Here is a 20,344-nt window from a genome sequence, read left to right as displayed (position 1 = left end):
CCATTGATTTAATTCCCAATATTCTCAGTGAATTTAAGAGAGCATTGTATTATGATACTAAGTGATTAAAAGAATTTTAGTTTTGTCCTTTAAATGTGCAGAAAATTGATCTGAACAAATGTAACTTTTCGTTCTGAAAAGGAATTTTGAAATGTTGCATTTATTCGGATAAAATTTCTGCACATTCAAAAGACAAAACTAAAATTATTTCAATCATTTATGTCCTAAATTGACTGAGAATATTGGGAATTCAATCAATGACTTTCCCAAAACACCCTATGAAATGTTTCATATAAAATAATTTTTTTTCTGAAAGGAAGCAAAAACGAGCAAAACTGTAGTAAACTTTTTTTGTTTGAAATCCCTCAAAGAATAACCACCTGAAATTAATGACATTAGGCCTAGTTAGGGTTCACTCTGTACATTCTAATGTGGCGAAAATATGCATGAGTTTTCTACCGGTAACCCTTGTAACATTACTCTATGTTCAAGCCTATTTATAAGCCATAGGATTTGGGCAGTAATTAATTACACTTTTTGTTAAACAAACTGAAACATCGGTCCCAAGATTGTAAAATTCCATAATAATAATTTCTCACAAAGAAAGGGAGACATCTGCCTGACAGACCGGTGACCACTCAGATCCAGATTATAAACTTACAAGAATTTAATTTAATTTAATTCAGGGAAAAAATCACTGGGATGAGACACGTACTCGTTCCCTTCCGCATGAGAGGCAGAAGGCTGTCTCGGCTACTGTCACGAGACGAAAGGTCACACTTTTGGGAGGCGTGTCAATCCCCCAACGAACGTTATTGTGTGAATAGCGCTATGAAACGACCTCCAAGATTCGGCCCATTACTTTTTTTCTAGTACTGTACGTATCGATTTCAGTGCAGAATGTTCAATCGAAGCCACAGTCGCTGTGGCAAGTTCCCAATCGTGTCTTCTTTCTGTCACTCCGTTGCCTGTCTTTACCACTGCCTGAAGCAAATCGTCGTTGATTTTATGAAACCTCCTATGTGATAGTACAGAGCATAATTTTTCAGGAGAAAGAAAAAATAATTAAACGTCAATAGGCCTACACTGATCCTCGATGATGTCATCATGTTCACTAACATTTTCTACCGAATTATATAATATTCTTCTGTAGGCCTATTGGTTTTTCTGAACCGACGCATGAGACGTGCGAGGCCCGCGTCGCACAAATCCGAACTACACGAGAGATAGTGAGTGGTTTTTATAACTGCGAGATGCGAGGCTTGCGTACCTCGCAACTATAGAAACCACTCACTGTCTCTCGTGTAGTCCAGATTTGTGCGACGCGGGCCTCGCACTTCGCATCTCATGCATCGGTTCAGTAAAACAAAGGCTTAATTGTTCTTTTCTTACTCCTGAAAAAATTATGCTCTGTACTATCACATAGAAGGTTCCATAAAATGAACGACGAAATGCACGTTTTTCCTAGTCAAGCATTATTGCCTTAGGAGGTAGATTCTTATTAAATTGTTCCTGGAATACATGTATTACTATTGTCCCATTTTCCTGCGTGCTGACGTGCATGAATCCACACACTTGAAAACAACCGCTCCACAATACTGTAGCTATGACCACTTACGTCCGCCATAGCGTGATTCACTGAAATTATACTGAAATAATCCTACCCGACCTTGAATCCAGTGCTTCCTGTCTATCTGAACCAAGAGCCAAATTAATATTATTGTCAACACAACTAGGCCTATGTACCTACTGAAATAACAACATTAATTGACAATTATTGACATTAAATAAATATTTGGGGTAAGGGGTCTTTTCGGCAGTATCCAAATATAAAATTAGGAGGGAGAGATCGTTACATATTTGTAAATATCGCATCACTTGGTAACTTTATTTGATTTCCTCATTTTAAGAAATATAGAGAGAAAGTACTGTGACTCTGCAAAGAAGCTGATTTCGATATTTTCTTGGGAATATATGTTTTCAGCATATATAATATGATAAAAGTGGTTTTACGCGAAAATTATTTTCCTGTTTACAAATGAAGGGAAACATACAGTACAAATTAAGAATTGCCAGGACTTAAATTTCGGAAGGCTTTCTGGATGGTTTCGGTGTTACCATGGTGGACGTTGGATTCGATGTGCGCGGATTCAAATCTGGTAGAGGGTAACGGATAATGGATAAAATTCTTGGTATGGCTTTCTCCGGGAGTTAAGTAAAGCCGTGCATCCCGTTTCGTAGATTTATGTCTCAAGGAAGTAATTTGTAGGTAATTTCTCTCCCTCTTTAAATTTAGAAGCTGAATAACTTCTGAAGTTGAAAACGTCGCTAAATAAGAATCTATTACTACTATCTGCATTGTGAGATCAGTATATGAGGCGTATAGTTGCAAAATCAGATACATAATTTTTTTTTCGAAATGAGTTAATGTTATATTTCATATCTTCATACAATTGTACAACTGCTATAGCACTGTTATGCTCCAAAGCCTGATACATCACATGGATTTGTATGATGAAAAATAGTTTTGGTTGCAAATCCTTGGTTCCTTGCAAACGTTTTTCCCTTCATACTAAAAAATTATGTTTTAGTGATGTATCTGATTTTGCAACTAAACGCCTCACATGAAGGATGCCATTATGTTTCGAGGGAAGGAAGTGTAATTCTGGAGGTTGTCTAGTGTTCCTTCAACTCCGAAAACAAGGATTGAAGGTCAAATTTTGTACAAAGACTCCACATTAAGACCCTTAAAAAGAATAAATTTCATTTATACGAAAATAAACGATCAGCGTTCTCTATGACACTGAATGCGTAGGCCTATATAATTTATATATTATATACAAAGATCTATTGGAGATGGCTATAAATGTTATTCTCTCTCCTGAAAAGTTTCAAAAACTGACATAATGCCTTTTAGCTGCTACAGACTCAATTAGGCCTACACTCTTTTTATATAGACCTAGTGAAGTTTCTAGATTGATATTAATTTTCGTGTCCACATTAATATGGAATATTTATAAAGTTAAAAGTGTAAACTCTACTTACAGACTTCTATTAGTTGAATAAAATTTTTCAAAGTGTCCAGAACTTACGATATAAATTATTACTCTACGTGATGTAAAATTTGGAAGACAAGACTGAATTTTAAGAAACACTTGCCATAAGACCCTCATACATAAATTCATGCAAGACATACAACCATATCGTTATTATTATGTTAGAGACAGTGGTAGTCCTCACATCGAACATAACTGCAAGGTTTTCATGAAGACCATGCTATCTTAGCTTAATGTAATGAACAGTTGATCTTCTTTCGAAACACAATCAACATTTCACCCACTGTAGTAAGATAGACCTACCAGTATTTCAAATGTTTCACAAAACTGTACACAAGTTTAAAAACTTCCTTATTTGCTAATCCATTATACAAAATTATTAATTTATCATTGCCTCCTATTGATCTGAAAAACAACTTTTCTTTCATTATAGTCACTTCAGTCTTCAATTTTTCTACTTAATGTTTTAAAAAATAATTTTCATCTTCCAATGTTGTTGATGTTACAAGCAGTACATTCGACGTTTCTCTGTCTATGAATACTTCCAATTACTCAGCAGCATAATTTCCCCCTCTGCTGCGTTCTCACAAAAGACTAAACTGTAAAAAAAAAAATACGATAATTTAATTTAAGAAGATAACTATGTATTGTACCATTAATCAATGTATAGGGCTTTTGGTTAGGGAATGTTCTCTTCTATTAGAAATACAGAGCTAGGCTATAGACTTACTAATCTTTTTCTGTTTCTTCATGTTAGATTCTGGAGGGAGACAGTTCATACATTTTTTTTAATTCCTGAGGCACAATGAGGGACAATTTTCCTTAATGACATTTTTAAAGTTACCGTACAACTGCAAACTAGGCAGTATTTTGAAGGTTCTATGTCAACTCTTCTGCAAATCATGTACAATGGAAGCATTGCCATAAATTTTCTTAATTATAACTTTGATATTTCTATATTAAGGTACGTCCTTTATACTAACCTGATAGCAGTTATCCAATTCATAGCTTTATTCTTTTCTTTAGAAAATGAGAAAAGCCTGTAAGAATTTTTGTCACTATTGTAGTGCTTGTAGACAGTAGAAACACATAACCATTGCTTTGTACCAATATAATGAAATAACTAGACTACATGTACTTTGAATATACACGGACACGCACAAAAAAATTAACAAAACTTGTAAAAATATGCATATAAGCTACTTAAACTATTTTTCTACTTTACTTTAACACCATAAGCTTGCTATCAACTAATAAGTGTATAACATAATACACGACTTGAGAGTTGTTTAGAAAGAAAGATAGCGATCACCATGGCAACGGCAGCCTCTGACGTCAGACTTAGGAAGTCAATAGATCTTTAACAACAATTGTACAATATTGTGTAGTCTGTGGAAGTCTATGGAAATACAAATAAAAAACATACATTTAAACCAACTACTGTATACAAGCATCAATCTTTCCAACTGTAAATCTCAAATAGTACATGGCTTAAAAACTACAGATTTGCCAGTAAGCTTTCCTTGAGGAAATATCTCGTGAATTTTTGCGGTAACTTTGTTCTCACTATCTGCAATTTCCCTGAAAGTATTCCATAAACCATAAGAACAAGAGTTAAACGAATTGTGGAATATGAACAAGTCCAGTAGGCTATCTTCTTCATATCTTGACAATCCCCCGTCAACCTAGCGCCAGATATGTACAGCCCATGCATTTTGTCAAGACACTCGCGATGTGCAGTATGGGAACAACGTTTCTGTGGAGTGGGTAGGAATAGAAGGGAAGGTCGGGCGTGTGTCTACCAAGTTCAAGGAAAGACAAACCCATTCCCCTGTAATTCGTAAGTAGATTCATCCGATCTCTTGTGCAGCTCTGTAGGAAGAGTGGGGGATTGTCTGGACATAATGCATGCGCTGTTAGCATGTCCCTCACTACTGATACGAGAAACACCTGTAAGTAAACTCATAGCAGATATTTTTTCACTGCTGCTTAAATCGCTCAAAATCCATGAAGGACTTTGACTTTCATCCCTCCTCCATGTCTTATACCTGAACATCTTTTAGTACATCTCACAAGCTTTTGCTCGATATACATATCGATCCACACCACTAATTCCGTACTTTATTTCACTAAGAGCGGCTGTCCATTTTTGCTATTTTCAGATTATTAATTATTCTTAATAAGAAAAAGCTTTTCTCTTAGATCACAAAAGATAGTAGTCCAACTTCCGATAGTTTATGAGAATCTGTTTGTACAAGGTTGGAAGTCAATATCTTTGCTGGAGCACTAAGGAAGAATGTTGTTGTTTAGTCAACTGTCCGAAGACAGGTCTGAACCTCACAAGTGATACCAACAAGGCACCACTTATGAGGCAACTAGGCCAGGAGATAATGGAGTAGGGTAGCTAGTTCCTTTCCTCCTCCATTGCATACATCGCCGATTAGCTACGTGTTACACTAATCAGTCATTATTTCATATTTACACATTACATCAACAATAGTTGCTGCCGGTCAAAATGAACTCTAACGGTTCTTTAGGTTAAAAACGTTTATAACTCTTTTCATATTCGTGTTAGATATTTAATTTTTCAGGGAAGTTTAACAATCAAAATAGCATAAAAGTCATTAAATATATAAAGGCGCTAACATAAATCTCGTACGATTTGTGAAGCCTTAAAGGACGTTTACTGGTCACAGTTCTTCTAGCGTTAAAAGTAGTACTGTTTTATGAAAAATACGACAATTAACCATATTATGTCTTTCAATAAAATAAACCCTTGTAAATTTAATTTTATTGATGATTATAGAAATTCCGCTTCAAACCCTGCTTAATGTATAATTAAAACAAATCATTATCTGCTAAACTAATTGAACGAATCTATTGACAAAGCTCAACTTAAAAAAATATATGCTTGCAAACTTACATTAAAAATAATTGCATTACTCATGATTACTGAGATATATGATTTTCTCATTTTTTTCAATATCTAAAATTATGAATTTAGCGGGTTTGAACGAGACCCCTCATATATGCATTGAGAAACAAACTTTTTAATGCAAATAATAAGATAAAAACAATTTTTCACCTCTACCATCACTTTAATACAGAATATTTTAATGTTGTAAGTTATATATTGAGGTTGTCTTAGAAGTAAGTATCATCTTTGCCGTCTGAAGACATTCTACCTCACTACAGCCAAATTATATTTGCCGAAACACTCCTGCGACATAAGAGTTGAACAACCAGACCCGCTATTGGATATGTCAGTACGTGTTTCAGACTGACGTTGGATGCAGCAGCGTGGACTTATGTTTACAAAAATAAGAAGGAAGCAAAAAGAAACATTTTTGGTATTTTATATCATTTTATTATCGTAAGGAAAAACCGTATTACAAGTCTAACTGAAAATGTTTGCTCTTTACGGAGAAGATCCAATGACGAATTGGACGTGTCAAATGTGATTCACTAGATTTCGGGCTAGAAATTTCTCCCTAAAAGACAAACCTCGCACTAGACGACCTGTGGTTACGGACGTGAAAAGAATAAATGATATTATTATTATTATTATTATTATTATTATTATTATTATTATTATTATTATTATTATTATTTCAAATTATCCACGGATGACAATTCGAGAGATGACAGTGGAACTGAACGTATCTCACACGAGTGTGGCCGTGCACTTAAAGAAACTTGATTAGGCCTACGTAAATCGTCGTTTATGCGTTCCGCACGAACTAAGTGAAGATATTTGGTTCAGCGCTTTTAAATCTGTGAGTTCTTAATGGGTTACAATCAAAAATATGTTTTTCTAAAATGACTGGTGACAGGAGATGAAAAGTGGATTGTGTACGACAATGCCCGAAAAATAAAATCATGGTGCAAGAAACGGAAGCCACCACTATCATTTCCTAAACCTTCATCCAAAGACGGTTATATTATGCATTTCATGGGATTGGAAAGAAATTTTTTCCTACTAGTGAGACCATCAATGAAGAGAAATACTGTTCTCAGTTGGATCGTCTGAGGAGAAAAAACCGGAATAGGCAAACCGAGGTGGAGACGTCTTTCAGCACAGCTCCAGACCACACACTTCTATGGCGACCTGTCAAAAATTGCGGAATTTCGACTGTGATGTGTTATCCCATCCGCCCCATTCTCCAGACATTGCATATTTCGACTTTTATCTATTCAGATCCCTGCAGAATCTCCTTAATAGCAAACGCCCCACTTTCTTGGAGGACTGTAGATTCAACATGGAACACTTCATCAATCAGAAAACCGCCAGATTTTTTAAAAATGAAATTTATAAGCTTCCAGAGAAATTACAATATATTGTCTATAATAATGGTTCAGACTACAAAGATACTAGTAACATTAACAGGCAGTTCACCTCACTTGACGATGTGTGTCAGATAAAAACAACTGTTTGTGTACATCTAAGTCTGATTAGTGAAATAAGTTACTAGTCAGCAATGTAAGCAATGGAGGGGGAAAGGAACTGGGTACCCTACCCTATAATCTCGTGGTTTAGTTGCCTCATGAATGATGCCTTAGTAGTGTCATTTATGAGGTTCAAACCTGTCTTCGAATAGGGTGACTAGATTCTCATCGATAGAAAAGAGGACACAAAGCTTCAAAAAGGAGAACATTGTTCGAAAAAAAGAGGACAGAAAATATGTACTTAGATTTAGGCTTAGGGCTGTATTATACTATAAATTATGCCAATATCTATTTTCTTACAAAATATTTACAGTACAGATTAAGGCTTATATCGTACTTAAAAGTATGTTAATATTATAAAAATAATTATGATAAAACTTAGTAACAATGCTTTTACAGTTAGCTACATATGAAAGTCAAGGGAACTGTAATTATTAAAGAGGACAGAAAATATCCACCATATTTAGATTTAGGCTTAGGCCTATATTATACTTAAAATTATGTCAATATATATTTTATTACAGTATACTTATGATGAAACTCAATAATATAAAATGATTTTACAGTTAACTACATATGAAAATCAAGGGAACTGTAATTATTATAAAAATACATAAAAAGACCGCACACAATGTGAATTTAATATTACTTTTTATGCAAAGAGAGTTATGATCGTTAGCAAAGAGTATATTCTGTCGATTCTGCTGCCACCTTCAGGAAAATTACTTGAAAAAAGGCGTCAAATCAGATAATTTAAAAATATCACACATACAAATTACGAAAAGCAGGACATTTCTTGATTTTTTTTAAAATCCGCCCGGACCCCGGACAAAGGCCTAAAAAGGAGGACATGTCCGGACAAAAGAGGACGTCTGGTCACCCTATCTTCTAACAGTTATATAACTAAACAGCAACACTGTACAAAATAAACTTTGTTTACAAAATCTTATTGCCTTCTTTGCTTTGAATGACCTTGTGTTAAATAATGTTTTGTAAATAAATTCCATATCGTACCCCCGATTTTTCGGCAACTTCTCTGTCACAGTTGTGCCGGGGATGTGCAGTATTTCCAGGCGTTGTTAGTAGTTGAAACGTAACTAAGAAGCGAACGAATTTACAAGACAACTCCAATATATTTTTACTTACTGCTTTATTGCGCACATTATTATACAGTAGTTCCATATGTAGTGAAAGAGGAGAATTCCGCTACCTATTGCCGATATAGTAGTCTCGTTTTCATGATGGACAAGCATGTAAAAGGTTTTCGCTGTCGCGTCACCATTATTATACGTTAGTCTTTGAAATCGGAACCGTGCCGTGCTTTAACTGCCATTTAGCTCTTTGTCACCTCACTTGGAGTTCCTCGTTGTTGCCAGATCTTGGTTAATAGTAGCAAGAATAGAATATTTCTAGATTTAGACATCACGTAGAAAAAATTGACGTGGCAATGCCACACACATTTAAAAGTGGGTTAGGTGTAGAGATGAACAAAACTAACTGCCGCTCTCGCTCGCTGTGTTCGTTTGATTTGTCTTTCGATACTCGTCTCGTCATTCTCGTGCGCTTCGAGTCTCGCTCGTCATTCTCGAAATAGCATTTAGTCGGCGTGGAAAGATTTCGTAACTTAGAATAACATACATCATTGAAATAAATAATACCGGTATTATAAATGTTTAAATGAGAAAATAAGACAATACAGAACAGTATCTTAGTTATCAAAATGTTCTGGTTCTATTATATTATATTACCTATGGTTATATAAATAAAAAAAAAACAATTCATCTTGAGTCTTGCGTACATTACTTTTTAACATTTAAATATAAATGATTGGTTGGCTGGCAGACTTACTCGTGTTAAATTACATAAGCACGTGTGGCTTACAGCTGTTTTGGTGCTTCTTCACACCATCCTCAGAGCCTACTAGATCTCGGCGTCATCTCGAACTTCGCTGCCTGTTGTGGGGGTTCGTTTGCGTGTTGAAAAGTGGAGTCAAATAGTGTGTGTATGTTCTGAAATTGATCTGTGTGTTGAGAATTTGATCAGGATGTGCTTTAATGTGTGTGTGTATATTTCATATTGTTCTAGTGCCTTGAGCTTTTCGTTTTTGGGTTGTATGTGTAGGATTTCAATGTCTGTATTTATGTTATTGTATACATGGTTAGCATTAGTTATGTGTTTCGGCGTATGTAGATGTATTGTGTCCTCTGGTTATTGCTTTAATGTGTTCTTTGTAGCGTGCTTGGAATGATCTGCCTGTCTGTCCAATGTAGAACTTGTCGCAACTATTACATGTGAGTTCGTATACGCCTGTGTGGTTGTATTTATTTGTTTGTATGTTGAGATGTATTTGTAGTGTGTTTTATGTTCTGTATGTTATGTTGTCTTTCTACTTTCTGAATGAAGATGCGATCTTATATGTGCTTTTGTTTTCATATGTTAGTGTGAAGTATTTCTTGTGTTCTTGTGATTGTGTTGTGTTTTGCGTGTTTTTGTGTTTGTTAAGTTTTTGTTTTTGTTTTGTCTTTCTTATGATATTGTCTATTATGTTTGGATTATAACCGTTTTCTTGTGCTATGTATTTGATTGTGTTCACTTCTTCATTGTAATGTTGTTGGCTCATGGGTATGTTGAGTAATCTGTGTACCAATGTCCTGAATACAGCATGTTTGTGTTGTATGGGGTGGTTAGATGTGTTGTATATGTGTGTGGTGGTGGTGGTTGGTTTTCTGTATATTTTGAAGGTGTGTTTGTTGTCGATTTTTGTTATGGTGATGTCTAGGAAATTTATGGAGTTGTTGTTTTCAAGTTCTAGCGTGTATTGTATATACCAATACAGGACACATTATAGATACTAAAACAAATGCTCACAGATAACAACACACCACAAGAATACATCGAAGAAATCATCGAAATCACAGACATCATAACAATGCAAAACTATTTTACACACAACAAATACTACACCCAAACAGAAGGATTGCCAATGGGATCACTCATATCCAGCATACTAGCAGAGATATTTTTACACAACATAGAACAAACATACATACTCAACAATGAACACAACAAGTATGCAGACAACATAATATACTGGCACAGATACGTAGACGATATACTCATACTATACAAAGGAAACAAAAGACAAATACACAAACTACACCATTTTTTGTAAGATATACACCTATTACATCGTGTGATGTTGAACGTACACTCTTAGACAAAAAAAAAAAGGACCGGGCTCCAGATTCTATGTCCGATTCGGAAGACTTCGGGTGCATTCGTCAGAGCATGATCTACACGCAAACGAATATCTTCTATCGTAAATGTTTCCAACACTCCATTGCCACCACTATATGATGATTATATAACATGCTTCTTAAAGAGAAAAAGTCATCGTCTCTCTCGTATAGCGTAGTGGGTAGCATTGTGGTCTTGTATTCGAAAAGTTTCGAGTTCGAATCTCCGTCAAAACTTTGTTTTTTCATTCTCATTTTTTACTTCTTGTAGACTGAGAATAACCAGTATTGTGAAATATTTAACAGAAAGTTGAATATTTACAAATGACAAGTTAGATACATAATAACAATCCTTTCCCTTCTATCTTGTATTTAAAGAGACTAAACGAAATCTTCTCAGATAGAAATAAAGAAAAATAAACCTTAAGTAAAAGAAATCCTTCTCGGATAGGAATAAACAAACAATATTCTTTTCTTTGTTTTAAACAAAATAAAGAAATACGTGTCGGAGACCAATAAACAAAAATCAAAATAGGCAACACCGGGTATGTAATCCCTCCGCATCTATAACCACCTGCATCCTACGGGGTATGGATGCCATCAGGCGTCCCAGGTACTGTCGACGTGAAGATACACGATCCCAAGCGTTCTTGATAATATTCCAGAGTGCATCTTTTTTGGTCGGCCGACGTGGCATTGTATTTATCATCGCGTTCGTAGTTTTCTTCACCTCCGACCACACATTTTTTAGGACATTTAGATCTAGTGAACAGGGAGGCCATTCTATCAGTCTGATATATGGCCTCTCTGAAAACAATCTCATGACCTCGACACATGTGTGAACATGATGATTATCCTGTTGAAATATGATATCATCATCATCATCATCATCATCATCAGGATATATAATATCCTTACAGAGGGAAGCATAACATTTTCCAATAAGACCTTGTATTGTTGGGCATTCAGATTTCCGTCGAGCCGCCGCAGAACACCCAGGCCGTCACTGGACATCCAGCTCCAACATGGAACAGATACACGGCCACTGCGAAAGCGAGTTGCCACATGAGTAGGATCGTATCGGGATCTCCGTGAACGGTAGACTATTTGCCGCCCGTAATTGTCAGAGGAAAAAGTAACGTCGTCTGAAAATATTACCTTATTCCAATCTAAATTAACATTTTCCTCTGCAAATGCAAGGCGGAATAATCTGTGGTCATCAGTGATGCACCCTTTCGTTGCTGCCACTCTTGGATAACGTCCTACGTCCCGCAGACGTCTTATGACAGTGCGAGAAGATCCAGGGAAACGGGCATTTACTTTAATTGAAGAAGTGGGTTCGCTTCTACTTCTGCAACTAAAGCAGCGTCCTGTGCAGGAGTTGGCTGACGATTTGGAACGCATTGGTTTTGTCTTTAACATTATTCATCTCGTTTTTGCAATAGCATTAACTTTATGATGATAATGATTATTATTATTATTATTATTATTATTATTATTATTATTATTCTCGTTGTTGCAATATTATTATTATTATTATTATTATTATTATTATTATTATTAGACTACTACCACTACCACTACCACTACTACTTTTAGTAACTGAGCAATACTCCTTATGGAGAAGGGAGAAGATGCAGGAACTGAGCATCTGTTTTAATTGAAGGATAATTAGGAAGAAGTCTCCGATATTACAGAACGTTTTTTGTTTAATTTCCAAACTCCTGTGCACGTTAATAAATGTATCATTTGTTTTCAGCTAGAGAAAAAACAAAACGAAATAAATATTTACACTTATCCGAAGGCGGATGTGAACCCGGGTTGTCTGCGTATCAAGTCAGAGTTTTTCCACGGAGCTATGACACATACCCAATTCAAACCGTTGTTTGCCGATATAAAAGTGTGTTCTTGGATCTCGCTGGTTTCGTCCTTATTACTCTGATTTTAGTCTTGTGTATCAGGCGCACAGCCGAACGGAACTTAGACAAATTTACGCTTCAAGAGTCCGGTCTTTTTTTTTTTTTGTCTAAGAGTGTACATTTTCCCAATATAAAAACTGTTTGAGTGACCATCGGAGGAGATTCACTTTGCAGTCGCTCAAAATGTACGTAACTCTTAACTGCAATGCAATATTCAAGGATGATGTGAGTATCTTACATTTAAGAGTTAATATATCTCACTATAAAATAATTGTGTATTTACATGTTTAGACATTTCTTACTTCAATGATCATTCATTATATTTCTTGAATGCAGGATACAGGTTTTATTGTAACCGCAGCATACTGCTCAGTGTTTACATCAGAGGCATATTCCATCCGTTGCACGTCCCCCCCGCGTGCGCAGTAAACCTTACGATTCTCGTGGCAATTCCACGAAGTCTAGTAATCATATTACGATATACTGTAGGCCTACCACGGTCAAGCTATAACGGGGGAAGTAAATGAAGTCTTCCATAACCCCATTATATGGGGATTCTGTGGTTTTGCTTTGCCCCTCCCCCCAAGGAAATGGTTCTCTCTCCGCCTATGATAATAATAATAATAATAATAATAATAATAATAATAATAATAATAATAATAATAATAAAATTATATATATCTGTGTGTATGTGTGTGGCAAATGAAGAGTTAAATTTTACTAAATTACAGATTTTTTGTTATTTAACAACGCTGTCTCAACTACTAGGTTACTTAGCGTCGATGGAATTAGTGATAGCTGAGGCCGAAGATTCGCTATAGATTACCTGACATTAGCCTTAAAATTGGGGAAAACCTCGAAAAAGCTCTGCCAGGTGAACAGCCTGAGCACAGCTCCGATCAGCAGGAAATGCGCTACCGCCTAAGCTAGATCAGTAGCTGATTGCAACTACAATATTTGGATTTTATAATGATTCAGGAACATTATTTTGTAAGCATTAGCAAGCATCCCAATGGATAAATATATCGTAGAAGGATTGAATCTCTTTCATATCACGATAAGTTTTGCAAAAATCAAAGCAAGGTGTGAAAAATTTATATAAAAATGTTTTTCTTTTTATTGCAGGTTAAGTGTATATTTTGTTTTGTTAACAAAACTACTGTATCACATTTGGATCAAAGCCATAACACTTTTAAAGTTAAACAATACAAGTGAATAATACTAACACATTGCATAGAATAGTATGAGCTGAAAATACAGTAGTTTAAAATAAACATGAAATTATAAGTCATGAGCTGAATTTTAAAATAGGGTAAGTGAATTTATGCATTCAGTCGACATTACCATCTGTTCAGTACCTTTCCAATTCTTGATGATGATGGTTGTGCCAGAGTTTCACGCTGCATACATTTGTCAGCATATCGTCAAACCAGAAACTTTATTTCCAGCATCGTAATTTTTACGAGTGTTTGTGAATGTGCAGCTTTTAGTGTGAATAAGACAAATCATTTTCATTTTATGCAAATAATTGGCATTACATATTGTCTTACTTTTCTTTTAAAATTGTTGTCAAAATAACATGTCCACACAATTTTGAAATTAGACACAAGTTTATTGTACAGGGTGTCCGACAAAGCCGTCTTCGTAGGCTAAATCATAACACATGTTCAATATGAACCCCTCCAATTTCGAACATGTCTGGAGGAGGAACTTCAAATTATTTACAATACGGCGGTGATTTCACAGCCCTTTTCTTCCATCCGTGTTCATAGATGTTGCAGGTCACGAATCTTCACTTCACTTTTCCTTAGCCCAGAAAGCAAAGTCACGTGGATTTAAATCAGACGACCTGGAAACCTACTTTCTGGATCCTCTGGGGTATCTGAGGCCTATCCACGAATTGAGGGAGTTATCGAACCAATTTTGCACAGGTGTGACATTAGATTATCTCGGCATTGGATCTGTTAGATGAAAGAACAGAATGATTCATGCAGAGTAGTGCCCCATTATTCCGTATGCAATTTTATGTTTTGTGCGGAATTTTCAACATTGTTTGCGTCAATTAATGTCCATAATACCTGTCGTAAGACAACACTACGAAGGAAAAATTACCTTATACTAAGGTTACTAAGCGAAGGACTAATTGTGCCTTGGATGAAGGAAAGACTAAGCATTCCAACACTTCTACTGATCTCTGCTCAACGGTCAAAATGTGTATTGGGAACCGAAAATCATCAACAAGAAGTTATTGAACCTTCTTTTATTAACAAGAGAAAAATGTGCTATATTTGCTCATTAAAGAAGAGAAGAATGACTAAATACATTGTACCATTTTTCGGAAGGTTTTCTGCAAAGAACATCACGCAAATTTGTTCAATAATTTTTACAGAAATTATATTGTATGATGGTAACGCTTGATTTGAACCTTCTAATAAGTATTAAACAGTGTGTTCAAAGTAAATATAATTATTACATTCCTCTTCGCATCCTAGAATATACTTCATCAAATGGCCGTAAAAATTACGAACGTTTGTGTTTGAAGATTTCTGAAAAAGGTTTGTTTTCTAGGGACAACGATAGAAGTTTGTATCATAACGACCGAAACACTGTATATCCCATTGACTGGATTTTTTCAGTGATGGTAACTATTTGGTCGGCCGTATACAAAAAGCAATTTTGAAAGTTATGAAATCGTTAATTTTCTTATGTGGCCTTACCAACCACTCAACAATGCAGAAACAAATACACCCGACCACAAGCGTAATGAGCATTATGTGCAGTTTGGCGCTGGCACACAAGTATGGGCTATACGCGTACGCAAATATGAAGCCCACCGACTTCCAAGTTCGAAAATTACTGTAAGCTGCTGCTTCGTTGCCAGGGAATAAGGTGCCATACAGAGCTGTGGAGAAATCCAACAAAACAAGTAGAATAATAAAATTATACAAATTATTTCATTTGTTGTTATTTAGCCAATTGTCCGAAGACAGGTTTGAACATTACAAGTGACACCAATAAGGCATAACTCATAAGGCAACTAAGCCAGGAGATAATGGGGTAGTTTGGCCAGTTCCTTTCCCCTTCCAGTGCATACATCGTTGACTAGTAACATATTACAGTAATCAGACTACAGATGAATGCAAACAATTGTTCTTCGTCTGATACAATATACTGTCAAGTGAGATGTACTGCCTGATAAACAGGCTTCGGTCCTGGGCACAGAAACGCATGAAGTTCAGAACGCACAAACGATAGTGTTGTGTTGCTCGAGTGGAGTGGGAGATGGAGCGAGCCGTTACTTCGTGTCTCAACATGTAAACAGTCCGTCACCGTACGGCACAAAATATATTTTACTCTGTACAGATGCAGTATATACAGTACATTCCTAGTATAGATAATAAATGTCTACCATTAAAGTATTAACGTGAGTTGTAACCTTCAATCAGGTGTCCCTACGCCGAAGCCTGTTACACGTACCGCAGCCAAGCAGCAATAGGCCTACACACAACGGTAATGCATATTACTTGTGCTGTTGCAGCCGGGTGACTGCACACGGTTCATGGCGTCATTTATACTCCGTGTACTCTAAACTTCATACTGGTTATTCTGTGTCCCTAGGCCGAAGCCTGAGGATAACTGAGTACACTCTTTGAACACGGAAAATGATCGCTCTCCTATAGCGTGAATTTTTCTGAGTGTCGTTCGGTTTAACGCGACATTCACACAGATATTAAACATCGAGGTCCGAAGATGAAATCAAGTCGTAGCAACGACGTATCTGTATGTCACGAAACGACATATTCCCTACGAAACCTTTATGGATTACTAATAGGGCTCTTTCATCTGCTTACAAAAATCGTACTTCGAATTTCTCTATGTAAAACGCACGGGTATGAACACAGCGCACACAAATACTCTCGAGTTATTCCGAAATGGGAATTTGTCTCTGAACAGCGACCAGTTTTCGTGTTAAAGGATGTACATTCAGCCAGCCAGAACCTCAACCAGACGTTCTATTCCATTTATATAATAATAATAATAATAATAATAATAATAATAATAATAATAATAATAATAATAACAATAATAATAATAATAATAATAATAATAATAATAATAATAATAATAATGTTCAGTAATCTTTATATGAAACAAGTCAAAGTTAGGATAGGAGAAGAAATGTCAGAAGGAAGTGAAATTGGAAGAGGAGTACGTCAAGGATGACCTTTATCACCCACACTGTTCAACTTAGCCTATATTTGGAGGATTTATTGAAGAAATGTTTTCAGGACATTGGAGGAATGATACTAGGAGGAAGAAGAATAAAGTGCATAAGATTTGCTGATGATATGGCGTTATTAGCAGAAGAGGAGATGATATTATGGGATATGCTATAGGATCTAAATGACAGCTGTGAGCAGTATGGGATGAAGATAAATGCAAATAAGACGAAGACTATGGTCATAGGAAGAAAAATAAAGAAGGTAAACTTGCGAATTCTAAATCAGGCAGTAGAGCAAGTGGACAGCTTCAAACACTTCGGATGTACAAGCAGTAACATGAGCTGTTGCCAGGAAGACAAAAGAAGGACAGCAACGACCAAGGAAGCTTTTAATAGAAAAAGAAGCATTTTCTGCAGATTTCTGGAAAAATAACTAAGGAAGATACTAGTGCTTTGTATGGCATTGTGTGAGGCGGAATCATGGACATTACGACGAAGTGAAGAGAAGCTAATAGAAGAATTTGAAATGTGGATCACAAGAGAATGGAACGCATGAAGTGGACGACAGAATAAGAAATGAAACTGTGTTGGAAAGAGTGGGTGAAGAAAGAATGATGCTGAAACTGATCAGGAAGAAGAAAAGGAATTGGTTTGGTCACTGGCTGAGAAGAAACTGTTACTAAAGGATGCACTGGAAGGAATGGTGAACGGAAGAAGAGTTTGGGGCAGAAGATATCAGATGTATACGACATTAAGATATATGAATCATATGAGGAGACAAATAGGAAGGGAGAAAATAGGAAAGATTGGAGAAAGCTGGGTTTGCAGTGAAAGACCTGCCCTTGGGCAGAACACTGAATAATAATAATAATAATAATAATAATAATAATAATAATAATAATAATAATAATAATAATAATAATAATTGGCAAGCAACCTTGAGAAGACATACTCGGATAGAATAAAATTAACAATTTGTTAATGAAACTGAACATTTATGGACTCAATAGATAATAGTAGCTGTTGTGGGAAAATATTCCATATTTTTACCAAATACGTATCTTGACAACACTAAGTAAAATAATGAAATTTTAAATCATGAAATATGTTTTTACTACTTCAGTTCTTACCCATATTCATGTACAGTAAATCTAATGTAAATTGCATGCAGTTTTATGTTGTCAAAACGGTACAAATTACAATTTTTCTGAAGGAAATATTAAGCTCTTAAAAGTATAATAATACTGGAAGTCGAATTTTCAGTCTTTGGATAGAAGACATCAGACACAGTAAGTTAAGTGAGAAAAATACGGTTGGGTCAGAAGAGGAATTAAAAGAATATGTTGGTGTTCATAATAACGATTTTTGATAATGACTTCTAGGATGGTGGTGTATTTCAATTTCGATTAGTAAAAAGTAAATTGTAATTTTATTTATAAAGCTAAACCTAGTATTACCCACCATTCTGTCTTGGGAATGGCAGTTACTTGTACTATAGGGTTGTTTCCGATCTCTGATAACGAATTTGAATGACATCATGTGCGTCAGGAGTCACACGACAGCTGAACTGTGGCGCGAGGTGACAGACCGGTAGTGAATGATATCATAGTCAGAGTGCATAGCGACTCACAGTAGAAATTTCCAAGAAAATTGAGCCTTTTTGGGAGGGGTACATTACGACCCTTACCAATGCCAAGTTAAGTGAAAATAAAAGAAGCCTGCAATACACGAGGTTTCGTTATTTCCAAGAAAGGCATCTTCTGTATACTTAATAAGATTGGTAAAGCTCGAATGGAATTAATTTGTATCATCTCGTGGGATGCAGTGACTTGTGAAGGGGGGTGGATTTTCTTGCTTTCTTGACTCTGGAATTAATCCCATCCTAGCTTTGCCAGTCTTATTAGGTACATACAAGATGCCTTTGTTGGAAATAAAGAAACCACTTTTCTTGCAGGCTCCTATGATTTTCACGTAACTGTACTTGGCATCGGAATGGGTTGTTATGTACCCCTCTCAAAAAGGCTCGATTTTCTTGGGCATTGCTGCTGTGATACACCGTGCACTCTGATTATGAAATCACTCAGTCGGACTATTGGTCTGTCACCTCTCGCCGCAATTCAGCTGTCGATGTGATTCCTGACGCACATAACATCATTCAAATTCGTTATCAGAGATCAGAAACAACCCTGTAATACACAGCGAACCGCTGTTACGTCAGCTGTGCAGTACGATCGCTCTCTTATTCTAATCATAGACTATGTCTTTCTCTTTCTTACATTGTAAAAACACAAGATCACAGCGCCGCTGTTTATGTTCGACTTACAAAGTGATCACCTAGCAATAATAATAATAATAATAATAATAATAATAATAATAATAATAATAATATTGTTATAACACCTACAAAACCTACAAATAATGGGATCGTTTCTGATATAAATGATGATGATGATGATGATGATGATGATGATGATGATGGTGGTGGTGGTGGTGGTGGTGGTGGTGGTGGTGGTTGTGGTGATGAGACATAGCAGCAGTTTCAGTGAAAGGGAGAGAAGTCAAAACTCACCGCTAATCTGCACTAGCCAGACAGCATCCGTGACACCCCAAAGGCCTGAGATGACGAAGAACATTGCAGAACCGCCTACTGGATCCGGTGTCCAGACGTAAAGGATTGTCGTTATACCAATTTGAATCAACATCGCTGACAACACCATTAGTAAGCGTCCGGTGTACTTGACAAGATAGCCCGTTACTAGGGACGCTATAGAATTCGTAACTCCGTAGCAGACCAACACATAGCCTATGTTGCTGATTCCCCACGCGCAGGATATGTAGGCCTATACAACACATACAAAAAGTACAGTATTATTTCATTCATAGTTTTACTGCAAACCTAATATTCTCTAGTTTTCTCTATTTTCCGATTTCCTCTTAGTTTCCGCATAATATATCTTAAGCGGGGCTAGTCATGAACCCAATCAAGACAAAATTGATGACGAACGAAACGGAAACGCAAGTACAAGTGAGCTGGAAAACCCTAGAATACGTGAAAGATTATATCTGTCTTAGGCAGATGATGTCATTTGAGAACGCATGTCCTACACTCTACAGAAATCAACAGGAGAATAGTCTTAGCTTGAAGAAAGTACTGGAGCATGAAATTTATTTTTGAAGACAAGTTCCAAAACTTGAACATCAAGAAACAAGCACTCGACACTACTCTATGAGTGCCAAACATGGTCGCTCACAGAAAGAGAAAAACTAAAGCTACAAAGATGCGAGCGAAAAATGGAACGTAGGATCACCAAAATATCTCTCAGAGATAAAGTGCCAGCCACAACAATAAGGAAGTTGACAGGCCTACAAGACGTCGTGATGGCAGCTCAGCGAATGAAGTGGAAGTGGGGAGGCCACGTGAGCAGACTGAACACGTCGAGATGGGCGTATGTGATGACCATGTGG

General features: G+C 36.2%; 1 protein-coding gene across 3 annotated transcripts in view; it reads right to left on the bottom strand.

The window, feature by feature from the left end:
* Positions 1-3,390: 3,390 nt before the first annotated feature.
* Positions 3,391-20,344, bottom strand: part of LOC138709149 (UNC93-like protein) — a 60,369-nt gene continuing 43,415 nt past the window's right edge. Inside the window, exons 5-6 of one of the 3 annotated variants that reach the window (XM_069839687.1) lie at positions 19,449-19,719; positions 3,391-3,655 (exon numbers count right to left, since the gene is read on the bottom strand). In XM_069839687.1, coding sequence (XP_069695788.1) covers positions 3,651-3,655; positions 19,449-19,719 — 276 coding nt within the window. In that variant the 3' untranslated portion in view covers positions 3,391-3,650. Of the gene's footprint in view, positions 3,656-13,749; positions 15,560-19,448; positions 19,720-20,344 lie in introns of those variants that run through there. The other 2 variants (XM_069839686.1, XM_069839688.1) reach the window with 2 other exon arrangements.

Source organism: Periplaneta americana, chromosome 11 (assembly GCF_040183065.1).
Source record: "Periplaneta americana isolate PAMFEO1 chromosome 11, P.americana_PAMFEO1_priV1, whole genome shotgun sequence".
Classification (NCBI taxonomy): domain Eukaryota; kingdom Metazoa; phylum Arthropoda; class Insecta; order Blattodea; family Blattidae; genus Periplaneta; species Periplaneta americana.
The sequence above is the reverse complement of the archived record's forward strand: the minus strand, read 5'-3'. Positions and strand labels throughout refer to the sequence as shown.